Source organism: Podarcis erhardii (assembly GCF_964252035.2).
Source record: "Podarcis erhardii genome assembly, chromosome: 9".
Classification (NCBI taxonomy): domain Eukaryota; kingdom Metazoa; phylum Chordata; class Lepidosauria; order Squamata; family Lacertidae; genus Podarcis; species Podarcis erhardii.
Window position 1 is genome coordinate 36,150,862 of NC_138512.1, and position 14,668 is coordinate 36,165,529.

The window sequence follows — 14,668 nt, forward strand, 5'->3', positions numbered from 1 at the left end:
TGGCAAGCTGGACTTGGCCCAAGCATATCAACAGCTGCCAGTAGATGAGGCCACAGCAGAGGCACAGACGATTGTGACGCACAGAGGAGCGTTCAGGGTAAAGCGGCTGCAATTCGGGGTCAGCGTGGCACCAGGCATATTCCAGAATCTAATGGACTCTCTCCTTAAAGGGATTCCTGGTGTCACCCCCTTCTTTGATGATGTGTTGATTGCCGGGCCCACACCAGAGGAGTTTGAGGACCGCCTCCGCACTGTTCTGCACCGTTTCCAGATGGCGGGTCTCAAGGTGAAGCGGGAAAAATGTCTACTAGGAGTGCCTCAAGTGGACTTTCTGGGATTTATGGTGGATGCAGAAGGGGTTCACCCGACTGGGGACAAGGTACGGGCCATTTGTGATGCCCCAGCGCCCAAGAACAAGACTGAACTTCAGGCCTTCTTGGGATTATTGAACTTTTACCATTCCTTCCTTCCCCACAAGGCGGCGGTAGCGGAGCCCCTACACAGACTCCTGGACAAGCGGGCCCCTTGGGTGTGGGGCCAGCGCCAGGAGGCCGCATTCCAGGCAGTCAAGGACTTGCTTGTCTCAAACTCGGTCTTGGCACACTTCGACGAGAGGCTGCCGGTGGTGCTAGCATGCGACGCCTCGCCCTATGGCATCGGCGCTGTCCTGGGACACCAACTCCCGGATGGAAGAGAGGTACCGGTAGCATACTTTTCCCAGACACTCAACGAAACCGAGCGGAACTACTCGCAAATCGACAAGGAGGGTCTGGCAATCGTGAAGGGAGTAAAAAAATTCCATGATTTCTTGTACGGGCGGCCCTTCACCGTGGTGACTGACCACAAGCCGTTGCTTGGCTTGTTTGCCCCCGAAAAGCAGACCCCCCAAGTGCTGTCTCCTCGCGTCCTCAGGTGGTCAATTTTCCTTGCCAGCTACCAGTATGCACTGATTCACCGCCCTGGAAAGGCGATGGGCCATGCAGACGCCCTCAGCAGGCTACCACTACCGGAAACAGGCCCCGACCCAGCACCTGCACAAGAGGTTATGAGCCTGGAGCTGCTTTCTGACCGCCCCATTCAGGCACAAGAAGTTGCACACCATTCCAAGAAAGATAGGGTCATCTCCCGGGTCCTGGACTGGGTGTGGAGGGGATGGCCCAGCCGCAGCCCCGGGCCAGAATTCGCCGGCTACACAACCCGCAAACATGAACTGTCAGCCCACAAGGGGTGCCTGTTATGGGGAAGCAGGGTTGTTGTTCCCCAGCCCCTCCGCAAAAGGGTCCTCACAGCCCTACACGAGACACACCCAGGGGTAGTAAGAATGAAGGCCCTTGCCAGGAGTTATGTGTGGTGGCCGGGGATCGACGGAGAGATAGAGGCCTGGGTCAAACACTGCCAGGCCTGCCAGGAATCCCGCCCAGATCCCCCAAGGGCCCCAGTCCAGTCCTGGGAGTCCGCCCGAGCACCATGGTCACGCCTGCATGTGGACTTCGCTGGCCCCTTTCAGGGGAAAACATTCTTCATAGTGGTGGACTCCTACACCAAATGGCTGGAAGTCGCACTGGTACCGTCCACTTCTACGTCCGCAGCCATCCGGGTACTACGCAGGCTGTTTGCAACCCACGGGCTCCCTGACACTCTCGTCTCAGACAACGGGACTGCATTTACATCAGGAGAATTTCAAACCTTCACAGTGCAGAACGCCATCCGCCACATCCGTTCGGCGCCATTCCACCCTGCCACCAATGGCCAAGCAGAACGCATGGTGCGGACCACCAAGGACACCCTTCGCCGCATGACGCAAGGGGATTGGGAGTACCGCCTTGCCACATTCCTTCTAGCACAGCACAGCACCCCCAGCTCAACGACTGGCCGGAGCCCCGCTGAACTACTAATGGGTCGGCGCCTTGCAATCAGATTGGACCGCCTTCACCCCGATAGAGCTCAGGATGAGGTAGTGGTGGGGGAAGGCAGGAACCCCCGGACCTTCGAGGCCCAGGACCCAGTGTACGCAAAGAATTTTGGGGCAGGCCCTGCATGGGTACCTGCCACAGTCACCAGGGTCACGGGCCCCGTGTCGTACGAGGTGCTAACAGATGGGGGGCAATGCTGGCGCCGCCACTGCGACCAGATACGGCGATGATTCCCGGGAGAAAACCAGGAGGAGGAGGACAGGTCAGAGGAGTCCCAAGGGAACAGTGGGGCAGTGAGGCCCATAGAGCAGCAGGGGCAAGCAGGAGAGGCAGAATCAGTAAATACAGAGAGGACCCGCGAGGCCGAAAGGACACCGGAACCAGAACCACGACTGAGCGAGCCGGTTGCGCCAGACCAAACAGCCCCATCCTTGGAACACGAGCCAGAACCTGAACCCCGGACCAGGGAACACCCCAGGCCGCAACGCACACGTAGGCCACCGGCGTACCTTGAGGACTATGAATGCGACCTTCCGGGCAGGACTGGAACTTAGAGGGGAGGGGTGTTATGTACTGAGTTGAATAGGATCCAAACTGCAGCAGTCTGATTGGTCCTAGAACAATAGGCTCCAAAAGGCAGCAGTCTGATTGGTCCTAGAACAATAGGATTCAGAATGCAGCAGTCTGATTGGTCCTAGAACAATGCAGCAGTATGATTGGTTAGCAGGAACCACCCAATCATGCTCCAGATAGAAGTGAATCCACAACCTGATTGGCCTACAGTAGAATCCTGGAATTAGCCAATCATGTGCAGCCCACTGTGTAAATAATGTATATAAAGCAGATACTTTGAGGGGACATTCATTCATTCCTCCTCACCACTATGAGCTGAATAAAGAGCATGAAATCACTTTGCGACTCTGAGTATATTTCAATGGCTAAGCCCCATTAAGTTATATTTGAAAGGGAAGCTCAGCCTTCCGTGATTCCAACATTTTAGGACAGAGGAGTCCTGAGTGTTTGGCAGTCAAAAAGAACAGTGCCAGAATCTGTGATCAAGATACGGAAATCATTTCGGTGCGAATCCAGCTTTCAAACCATGACAAGGATGCAATAAAGTATTGACTTCTCCTCTGTATTGTCTCTCATTCCTTCATAATTTGATCGTACCATCACATCTGAAGACTGATAGCTCTGCCAGGCGTTTTGATACTGGTGCCATTGCCAGCTGGAAAGGCCACCGAAGCCTGTTTGAAATTAACTGACCCAAATCCTGTTTTTCCTGGATGATTAGATGAAAGGCAATGTACTTTTTATTACGTATTAACTAGAAAGCATGTTATCCCTGGCAGCATTTTGAAAGGTGGGGAAAAAAACAACAGAAAAAGTTAGAGCTCTTCAAAAGAATAATATGTAGTGATTTCACATCTGTGCCAGGTAAAAATTGTAATACAGGTCCCTTTCCATACCCCTTATATCTGTTATGAAAACTTTGAAGATTCGTGCTGCCGTTTAGCTTCTTTGGTTCCCATTGTTTAAAGTCTTTATATTTTGGCTCCCTGATTTGTGTACATATATCCTGACATGGCTCTTTATACAATCATACCTCGGGTTATGAACGCTACGGGTTGTGCATTTTCAGGTTGCAGACTGCGCCAAACCCAGAAGTACTGGAACAGGTTACTTCCGGGTTTCGGCGCTTGTGCATGTGCAGAAACACAAAATGACATAAAGTGCATATGCAGAAGCACCAAATCGCATCATGCATGTGTGCAGACGCAGCGCTTCAGGCTGCTTCAGGCTGCCTCCTTCACGGATCACATTCGCAACCCGAGGAATGACTGTATAGTAATTATACAAGTCACAAATGCTTTTCAGTGCTTTCCCTGGGATCTAGTGTGAGTCTTTTATGCACTCTTAGACCATGACTGATGTTTGTAGGGGTCTCTTCAGCTAAAGAGAGGGGTATAAATACTTTAAACTAATGTTGGCCTCTTCTGCTTATGCTAAGAAAATACCACCAGTAGAAATATGGGACTTACATTTCTCAAGCGAGTAGGTCATAGGTGGTGGCGCAATTCTGTCTGTTGAACCACAAGTCGGACATCAGGGGTGTGGCCTTTCCGATGTTTTTGAACTTTAATTTTCATCATCTCTGACCATTGGCTGCTGGCTGGGCCTGATGGAAGTCAAAGAACATCCAGAAAGCCACTTAGTTTCCTCATGCTTAGTCTGGAAGTCCCTATACAATCGTGCGCTCTCTTCCTTTCTCTCTCTCCCCCTCCCCGCTCTCTTTGTGAGGCCTCTACTGTAGAAAAGGACCCAGGTTGAGCATGCTACAGAGAATATTACTTGTTCTATTCTAATACCTCTTCCGATTGGCTCAGCAAGCCTTACAAGAACTTGACACCCTATACAGGGTGAAAAGTCTGTATGGATATCTTCAAGCAAGCAGCTGATTCCTAGCATAGTGTATTTTCAACTGCTAAGATACAAAAAGATGGAATGAATGGTTGTTTTTGCTGAGCACCCACTATATCTATGATTCCATCTTTCACAGAGCATATATTATTACTGTTGACACACGGCCACCTTTCAATTCATTCCAAAAGAAGCATTCTCAAATGGACGTTGACTGATTAAACAAGAAGTGCATTGCACAATATGGTAATTTGCAAAAAGCATTTTTCCTCCCTCCCCGCCCACCTGCCGTGTGTCAGGTGTCATTCACCAGCCCTGCACATGCTTTTCTGACACATTCTTGTTGGAGTCAGCACTGTGCTTTTGAGACTTTGGCCTGAATAGCTGGATGACCGGCTGAAGCTGCTCACCAGCTCCGATCACATGTTATCAGTGAAACTTTTTCTGCTGCGTTTGTTTCCTTTCATTGTGTCCTCAGGCTGACCATTTCCTGCCAATGTCCTTTAAGCAACGAACATACAGTGAAGATCAGGGTCAGTCCTCTCGCTGCTTAATCTTCACTCATGGATTGCAAAGATAATGGTAATAATAATAATAATAATAATAATAATAGGAAAAATAAGAATGACAACTTTCTCTTTCTGTGTGCTGCTTTCTAAAATGACTGGAAGAACTTCTATTAAGAACAACTGCTGAAATACTTTTTAACAATATCTGTCTTGGTTTTAATGTGCAGAATAGAATATGCAGAATAAGACCGCCTAGTATAGTGCACTGACATGGAAGCCAAGTACATTCAAATGTTGTCTAATATCTGAAGGCATGCCAACAGAATTTAATTTTTAATTTAAATAAATCTCTTTTGAAAGCCTTGCCGAACTGTGTATGGAGCATTCCAATCTAGTGTTCTCCACACACTATGTCACATTCCCCCTGTATCATCATCATCATCAAAATATCTAGTTTATATAGCCTCACAGCAATCATTTATTAAATCAAAATAGGTCTCTGTCAAAGTGAATATTTTATTGATTGAACTAAAAAGTCATAATTTCTAGTCTTACTGTCTCATGATCATCTGTTCACCACTTAGCTGGCCAGATAAGACATGTAGAATCACTGTAGCCATTTATTACTTGAAGTTACTGGAATTTGGGCCTACTTTATTTAACAGAAAGATGGATAATGGTCCTACTACAATCATATGCCTGAGCAGCAGTGATGTCTAGCAGTGCAAGGCAGGTTATTGGAAACATAAATCCATTGTTTGGGTGGAGGAAAATAATTTTAATCCAATCTTCTCTCCCCACATTCTACCCTCCTACCTCTGAATATATGGTTTGTGTTATTGCCAGTAATCTGCCTGTTGTGCACACCCATGCTGTGGTTGCTGGACAAGCCTTTCTGGAATCAGGAATTCTGCACACAGTCAGTGGCGTAGCGTGGGGGGTGCAGGGGGGGCCGGCCGCACCGGGCGCAACATCTGGGGTTAGGGCAAATCCACGGGTTAGGGGGCGCAAATCCACGGGTTAGGGGGCGCAAATTACTTGCCTTGCCCCGGGTGCTGACAACCCACGCTACGTCACTGCACACAGTGAATCCTTATAGCTATCCATATGGCCTCAGTTGGATCACAGTGAATATGCGCATTTGATTACATAGCTGCCCAATACTGTAGCTTTCCTACTGATGATTCAAGTATCTTAATTTGCTAGCTATCAACTCTGCTTATAAACAGGGTAATAGCATCATAATCTTGTTCAAGAGAGAATGTGCTACACAAATTCTTCCTGAGCAAGAAGTACTTGTTCTGTACTGTACCGGGAAAGAGCAGGGTGAACACTGATGCACATCGGCGCATGCAGTTTCATAGATAGATCCCCAAGCTTCATATGGCATTTGAAGTCAATTGCTGAGGTTGCACAGGACATTTGGCATCTAATGAAATCCTACAAAAAAAATGGGAAAGTGATCAGCTACCCATTTGCAAAAGAGCAATAAATCTTCTCCATGCATTTTCATTTTCGTTTTGTGCAACCTTTTTCTAGGCTGATTTTCTTATCAGAGTTTGTACATCATGGATATCTCTGTAATGTTTTTGTACATAATCTGTATAGGCAATATATGTTTTACTATTTAGGCTTTAGTTCTCTGAGCTGCCTGCCTGACTTCCTGAATCTGAGGCAGCGCTCTCTCCTTTTTAAAAGTCGTGTGTTGCAGCTGTGTCTTGCAATTGTTTAATTGCCCATAGCTTCTTTTTATGAAGGTGCTAACCAGCCCGAACCACCATAACCTAATAATTGCAATTCAACAACACTCTTTCCTCGTAGTTCTGTTCATTTTTATTTTTTTTTTAACTTGGCAGGCAAGGCTGTGGAAACGAATCAGTACACAATGGCTTCGAAATCCCTAAAGTTTATTCACCCAAGAGTAAAAGCCATTTCAGTATCCAGCACAATCTAAGTTGTATTGAGATGTAAGGAGGTGGAAGGTGGGACCAGGTGGATCCAATAGAAAGGGAGGGGCCAGAGAATGCACTCTCAGTCTCTCCTGCACACAAGTGAAACTGCAAGGGGGTTTCATGCTTGAACAGGGCTATAAAATAAGAGTGGTGGAAAGTGGCCATTCCCAGGTAAAATCTCTCTTGAAAAAGATTCAAAAAGGTGCCTACAGGAGGCTCCGTGCTTCACATAAAGGGTGTTCACATGTTACATTCCATGAGAGTACAATCAAGGCATCTGTGTAAACAAGTTGTAGATCTGTACACTCATACAGTAACTCACATGTAGCATTCAATCAGGGTACAGTCTCTGTAGGTAGTAGCTGAGCTGTACAAATCAACAAGTGTACACTTTTCCACACAAACACTTCTACCTGTGAAGAGACAGTTTGTGCTTGTGTTCAGAGTAATGTGTGAACACACCTTCAATCACCCTCCAATCTATGGAGGTTGAAGAGAAAAACAAGTGGTGCTGTCTGAATTAGGGTTGTTCTCATTGCCCCCTCACACGTTTGCTATGTACAGTGTGACTGTGTGTGTGGTGTGCTCCAAGCATGCCGCCTGACCTTACCAGAGAACTAGGCCAATGTGAATGCTAGAAAATCTTACACATAATTCCAATCTCAGGTGCCCTGCCAAATATTTTTCCATAACGGTTGGCAAGTATAAAGAAGCAATCAGCATATCATTTAACATAAAGCAGAGGGAGACTTGCAGAGATGTTTATTCAGAGGTGCTTTTAGGGAGATACGCTCCTTAAGTATGCTCCTACTGGGCTCACAGTCTCCTTATCTCTCATCTTGTCAATTGCACTGACAAGTGAGGATCCAGGGGAGCTCCCATAAGCTCCTTTGTACCTTTCGCAGCTCTTCCCCAAGCTGAATGCTCTGCTTAGGCGGACCACCCACAGACACAGACATCACTTCCCACTGGCAACTTGCCAGGCAGCAAACAATCAGCCACACCACCATATTAGCCTCTGTACACACACACACACACCGCCCTCACGTAACTCCAAACCAAAGGAGGCAAGAGCCTGCCCAGCCTTCCAGGTGATAGGTGCCACAGGTTTCTAGCAGCCTAGATGTCTACACTGGGAAGCTCCTCCTTCTTGCTTGCACGAGGTCCCACAGAAGTCTTAGATTTGCCCTTTGTGTGCCGTATGTGTGGCTTACGTATCTTAGATCAATTGAAGTGTCCTTAGTACTGGAATTTTTAGGAATGGGTGTGTTGTGGTGGAGGGCAGGCGGGCGACACTCTTCCTTGGAAGCAGCATCATTAGCATCTTGAATGGAACAAGTCATTTGATGCTAAGCCAAAAGGAAACTGCTTCCTCTCATAAAATTATAGTTTCCTGGTAGACAGAGTGTTACCCACAAGACTGCTTGCTTGCAGTCCTCCTGTTTGGAGTTCATCTGAAGCCAATTGCGCAGAGAATTTTTCCTAGCTGTGTTTGGCATTATCTCTAAACTGATCGGTGAATTTGGTCCTGCAATGATCATTAGAAATCTAAGAAAATGTAAAGCAGCTTTTGGGGACCGCCACTCATGTTACAGAAACTTTGGCCTGGCTTATACATCACACTAAGACAAACCATGGCTTGGCACAAATGTGTGATTGTGGCCTGTTTCCCCATTCACGTAGTCAGGCCCACATGAGGCCCCATCCCATCTGAGCATTACCCTGGACTTACTCCCATTTAAATGTGCCCCCCCCCCCCCATGGTTGGAAATTTCAAATTTGGAAAACCACACATATAAACTAGGAAAGGTCCTAGACATCATTGGACTGGGGAGGGGGGTCCACATTTTGTTCTGGTGCGGACAAGCCCTAAGAGTCAACTACCTGTTGAACTGACTTCTGTACATGGGAGAGGAGGGGACACCATCTTGTCCTTTGCCTCAGAAAATGTCAACAGCTAACCCTGCACACTTCCTGGGCCAAGGAATTTGCTTGCTTGCTTATTTTTAAAAAATGTGTCTATACCACTAATTCATATAAAACAGTAAGGCAGTACACAGCAAGATATAATGTAAGACATGCAACATCGTAAGAACAATACATAATAATCACTAAAATGATTGGCTAAGCATTAACTTAAAGCAGCTGCATAGGCCTAGGGGCATAAAAGTCTTTAAGAGATGCCCCGAAGTCAATAGGGAAGATGCCATTATATACCTTTCAAGGTGTGTTATAACTGGCTGTAGAGCTGGTCAGGATGTGATTATTTATTTCGCCAGTGAGAATAGAGAGTAAGGAGCACAGGTGCAATATTGAATAAAATATTTCAGGGGGGTCCAGGTAAGACCAGCCCTGCATAATCGATCGCATGACACAATGCACACACACACCATTTGAATGGGAATGCCCATCAACTTTGCATGGGCCTGACCCCCTCAAATATTTTATTATGGGGGCCGAAGCCTCCACGGCCCCTAGGGGCTGTGTCTCCTATGGGAAGGGCACAGCAGTTGTCTGGGACTTCCTTTGAACCCAGTTTTTACTAATACCACTTATTTTAGTAGCAAAATGTTCCACCACTATCAGGTGTCGGGTTGAACCCTGAGAGAGCCCAGAATTCTGGCTTAACCTTCCCCCCAGGCCCTCCAGTACCATTTCATGTTCCTCCTTAGGCAAGCAGAGTCCAGACCTCCCATGGGCGCATGGTTATTACCTCACTAGCAGCATGGTGCCCCAACAGGACAAGAGGCTTTAAAAGCAATCCTACCCTGCCCAGGGAGTTTACCTCAAGGTTAGGATCACTTCCGTCAGCTTTCCACAGGCAACTGTCAAAAAGAAAAAAAGGGGGGGGAGCTGTCACAAAAAAACTTTTTTAAAAAAATATAAAGAAGTTTTCACCTTCCTGGCTTTTTCTTATTGCTGAGAGTTAGATTTTAGTTTTATCTTTGTGGAACATAAACAAAAGATTCGGTATCTCATCTGGATTAGTTTCACAGCTTTTCTTTTAATCAAAAAACTTGGTGACCTGCTTAAAATACAATCTCGGCAGAGTTTTCTTTGGCCTGTCTGCCTCTCTCTTGACTTGACACCAGCAAGATCAAGCCATTGAAGACTGTCAGCACAAGGGATATCCTTTCAAAAACAGGACACAGTTTTCTACTTTTTATTGTTAAGCATTTTTTAAAAAACAAAACGTTCCTTTTCTCCCTCTGCCTTCAATATTCTGGATTTTTTTTTCATTTATACCAAGAGATGACAAGCTGGTATTGTTGGTTATTGCGAGGGAGCGGTGATTTATTCATAATTTATTGGGCTGATAAATTCATTTTAATCTGTACAAACTGTCTGTTTGAAAATAACCCAGAGCTTTTGAAAAGCACAAAGCACTCTGAGTTCAAAACTTGCCATAGACTTGTGTAAATAAAATGTACCCAGATAATTTTAGAGCAGAAACAAATCCTGACTTCAGAAATGAGCGCAGATGTTCCTTTTTGACATATACAAATCTGCAGCTTGATCATTTCTTTACATTAGGCATGGGGAACTTCTGGTTCTCCAGACGTAGTTGGACTCCACCTCCCATCAGCACCAACCACTGGCTATGCTGACTGGGCCTTATGGGAGTTCATGTTCACATCTGAAGGGCCACGATACCTCTCAACCTGGATTTACATACATGTATGCTAGTGGCCAGCCTTAATTTTCCTTGTTGTTTGTGACACTGAAGCCTCTCAATGAATGCCACATGCCTCACTTGGTTTCCTTACCTAATCTGATCCTTCTAGCATCACTTTTTAATTAGAATGCCCAGTTAATCATTTGCACATTTGGTCTACTATTACCCATGTTGATGTCACCAAGTCCATAGACTGTATGTATCTCAATAGTCTCCAGACTGTATGTATCTCAATAGTGTTCTTTTTGTCCTCTGTTGGATACATGAAAGCTTTCCTCCATTGTTTCTAGAGTCTGGACTCCATCAGCATTTTAGTGTGAGATGCTCCTAATATATACCTTTCTGTATACAGTTTTCCCTAATATAATGTATTTTTGCACATAATTTTCGCCAATCCATTTTTATGCTCACTTTACTCCATCAAATGTATATCTGTATGCATCGTTTGAGAAGTGCATTGAAAAATTCAGAGAAGTGCCATTTTGGAAGGATGGCTGTGTTTCTGTTCTCAGATTGTTCCAGAAACTGTGATTTGGGTAAATTTACCTTTACATGTGATACAAATCAAATTTCTCCTCCAACCCTTATTGTAACCACTAATAATCGATGATGGAGCTGGTGTCCTGGTGGTGACTGGAGCTTCTGGTTCCTCCAGACTTGTACACCACCTACCAGCCACTACTGAAGCCCAGGCCATCTGCACTTCATTTCAGTAATTAAAATGGTGTCACAGAACATAACTTGCATTGTTAACAGTTGGAGAAGACAGTTGCAAAAGTTTTAAAGTATGTAACCAAATTAGTGCCTGTAATTTAATTCAGATGGCCTGAACTGACACTGTACTACAAATTTATAGAAGGAATAAAAGTACTCACGCACAATTAAAGTGAGAGTTACTATGTTGATTATTTTCAACTGAATCAAGGCAGAAGTATCTGAAGAACAAGAGCCTTTGGTTAAGATCTTGCTGATCGCAGCCAGAGTAGTTTGGGCTCAAGAAGTGGAAAGAGTCTCTGGTTCCAGCTGGATGAGAAAGGCTATGGAAATGTCTTCAAGTTAACAGAAATGGACCAATTGGCTGGTTTGATTTACAAGAGGAATGGTATGTTTTATAATTTGTTGGGAGGTGGGCGTTTGCGAATTATTGCAATGCAAATTTTTGAAAGGTAAGACCCGAAAGACATTTATTTGTGCAAAGTATTATTTGTGCATATTTTGATGTGTGTGTGTGTATATATATATATATATATATATATATATATATATGGGTAGAGAGAGTTACTCCATGCATGAAGAGCTGAACAGAATAAGGCAGGAAGGCAGGAATATTAGTCAGAAACAAATGAGCAGGAAAGAGATGAACTTGTGAAGAAAATAAAGAGGCTAATATGAGAAAATCCCCCATGTAAGAAAATACGCTTCTGCTGATTTCAAATTGGCTCCAAAAGAAAATACTGGAGAACAGGAGGGTAGATAGAAAATACCTTCAAAAGAATATCTGGGGGCTCTAAGTGGCTGTGGAGGCAGGGGCATACACCTGTCCCACCCAAAATGTCCCCAAGTCCCTCCTTTCCCAACAAACAAGATCTGGCCGACTGCTATAAGAACATAAGGCAGAACTTCTGACCTGATTCAGCCGATTCTTATGTTGTTACGACACAGCCATGTGGCCATATAGCCACATAACCCACCTTCGGGAGCCATGGAGAATGCTGACCTGCTCCCCAGGGTCAAAGTACAATTCGAATGTGGTTGGATTTTGTACATGGAACAGGGCGAGGCGCCAACTTTACCTTTGCTTCAAGTAGCAAAATATCAGGTCAGCTCTAAGTGACTGTACCCTTGCTCTTGCAGTTGTCTGGATGAAGCTGCTGATTCACAACTACTGCAAAATCCGAGAACAAAACTCATTTTGCTGATTTGTCAGTGGCTGCCTCCTATTGTGGCATTTTAGTTGCATAAAAAGCAATGGAACCATCATATATATATATATATATTTGAAGGATCAGAAATGTGGCTTTGAGATGGAAATTGCAGTGTAAGGTTTCTCTCTCCTTTTGTTGGGAAATAGCCAGTGGCAGTTGGTTATCCTAGTAACATCTCAGTGTTCTGAGATTCACCCAAAAAGAATGTTCATATTCCTTAGAGACTGTTAGGGGAATCAAGCAATGGAGAAAAGGTGCTGTTTTATAGTGAACAGTCAATACTGAAAAGGAAAGAAAGTTCATCCCAAAATCCTCTGATACTTGTCACATTCACTTATTTATTTATTGTCCAGATAGTCCCCAGATAAGTTGCAGTGTAAAATATATGGTGCATCATGGTCACTAATGCTTCAGTTGCAATATACTGTCATATGGTAGATATATTTCTACATGAGCAGAACATACAAGAGAACATGAACATTTTTATTGGGCGTGAAGTGATAACTGAATGTTGACCTATTAGTGTGAATGTCAAAAACCAACAGTTGTGTAAAGTTGTGTAAATATCTTTCCATCAAGCCATCACCCTTCTACAGTTGAATGAGACATGAAACAGGAATTAAATGCTAGCATTTATTGACAGGTGGCCTTGCTCAAATGTTTTTCTGTTCCTTGATTCCTGGGAAGACATCCTGGGTCTCTTGATGGAAAATTTGCTTCAATTTCATGTTTGGTGGAAGTTTTAGAAAGGTCAGCTTTTCAGATCAAGAACAGAGAAGACCATGAAGAGGGAATTTAGTCGTGTCTCCTCTTCCTCTGCCTCTTGAGACCATGGGACCTGTGACCTGGAAAAGAGACAGAAAACACCATCAATACTTAGTACGCTTAATAACCTGAATGCTCCTTCAGAAATAAATCACATTTTTATGAGTGGAGGCTGCCAGATTTGTTACAAAGCTGTAGCACCCCTCTAGTTTAAGTGATGCACAAAAGTCTTCACCTCTCTTTGTTTTCCCAGGCTGTCTCCTTTTTCCTCCAGATCCACCTCCATGACGTCTCTTTTGTGGCTTTCTGCGGTGGCAACGGGTCATGCTCCTGATTGGTCTGAATTTTGCCATGTCTGTTACTGTGCTTCCCCTTTGAGCTCTTAGCAACTGGAGCACCACCCGCCTTGATGGGCCTTTCAGAGGTTGTGAACTGTAGTGGCACCACTTGGCTTTCCACACCCCTCCCCTGGAAACTAGTGACCAAGTCTAACAAAGGCTGATGATGTATCAGGTCAACTCAGTTGTGATGAAATACAATGGGTGAACCCTTATATGGAGATCTGTATTCTGTCCACATGATTGACCATATAAGGGAAATTACAGTAGCACTCTCATCGACTTAAGAGTCATTAACTCAGTAGATTTCACAAAAACCTCTAGGAAAAATCCTAAATGTTTTATTAAAACCCACAAAGGTTTGAAATCCTCATATTGCCCCTTCCATATGTTTTTGTCCGCTGCCAGGAAAATCATAGAAAGAAGAAACAACTTATTTTCATGGCTGACATAAAATAGGGAATTTTCCACCTGTATTTTGGAGTTTTGAAAGGATATTAATACAAAAGGTAGCTGAGACTCTCAAGTATGGCATCCCTGAAACATTTATAGGTGGGAAAACTCCACATTTTTCTATTTAAGGTGAATTTATGTGAATTGTACACTAAGGTGGTGATGTAAAAATAATGTTGAGATTTTGTTTAAAATGCCATCCTGTGGATGACAGAATACAGCACGAATTTTATATAAAAACTATGTGCAAAGCCATGGAGTAAAATTTATCTGTCTTTTATGTGCCAGTATTAGAAAAAGGGGGATCCATTGATTGCCAGATTCCACCTGAAGAGAGAGTCTGCCCATGCGGGCATATGTGCCTGAAGATTTACCCAACTATTTACTTGTTTGCCCAATTTATGAGGACTTATGAACAGCCTTGTCCAAATATTTAAACCTCTCAGGTGACAGATCAATGGGGTACCTGCATAATATTTTATTATGGGACACGTTACCTTAACATTTCTGAAAAGGTAGCTTGTTTTGCCCTTGTGTCATTTGTTATTAAATCTCCAAAAATATTCCAAAACATTTCTCGTCCTTTACAATTTCTTTCCCAAAATTTCTTCTTGACTTCCCACCCCTCCTTTCCTGATGTTTTGCCTTTAGAGTTGCACCTAGAGAAAGGTTTGTGGGAATGACAAGTTAATTTCTTCAGAGGAGCAAATATTTAT

General features: G+C 44.4%; 1 protein-coding gene across 25 annotated transcripts in view; it reads right to left on the minus strand.

Annotated features, from left to right (window-relative positions):
* Positions 1–14,668, minus strand: part of LOC309349470 (uncharacterized protein) — a 113,085-nt gene that overhangs the window by 31,963 nt on the left and 66,454 nt on the right. For 5 of the 25 annotated variants that reach the window (XM_081875520.1, XM_081875519.1, XM_081875525.1 and 2 more), the window contains exons 3-6: positions 9,581–9,620; positions 6,156–6,283; positions 4,745–4,835; positions 3,956–4,092 (exon numbers count right to left, since the gene is read on the minus strand). In XM_081875520.1, coding sequence (XP_081731646.1) covers positions 4,754–4,835; positions 6,156–6,283; positions 9,581–9,620 — 250 coding nt within the window. In that variant the 3' untranslated portion in view covers positions 3,956–4,092; positions 4,745–4,753. Of the gene's footprint in view, positions 1–3,955; positions 4,093–4,619; positions 4,635–4,744; positions 4,836–6,155; positions 6,284–8,207; positions 8,223–9,562; positions 9,621–11,346; positions 11,407–12,098; positions 13,242–13,396; positions 13,673–14,668 lie in introns of those variants that run through there. The other 20 variants (XR_014159894.1, XR_014159895.1, XR_014159900.1 and 17 more) reach the window with 17 other exon arrangements.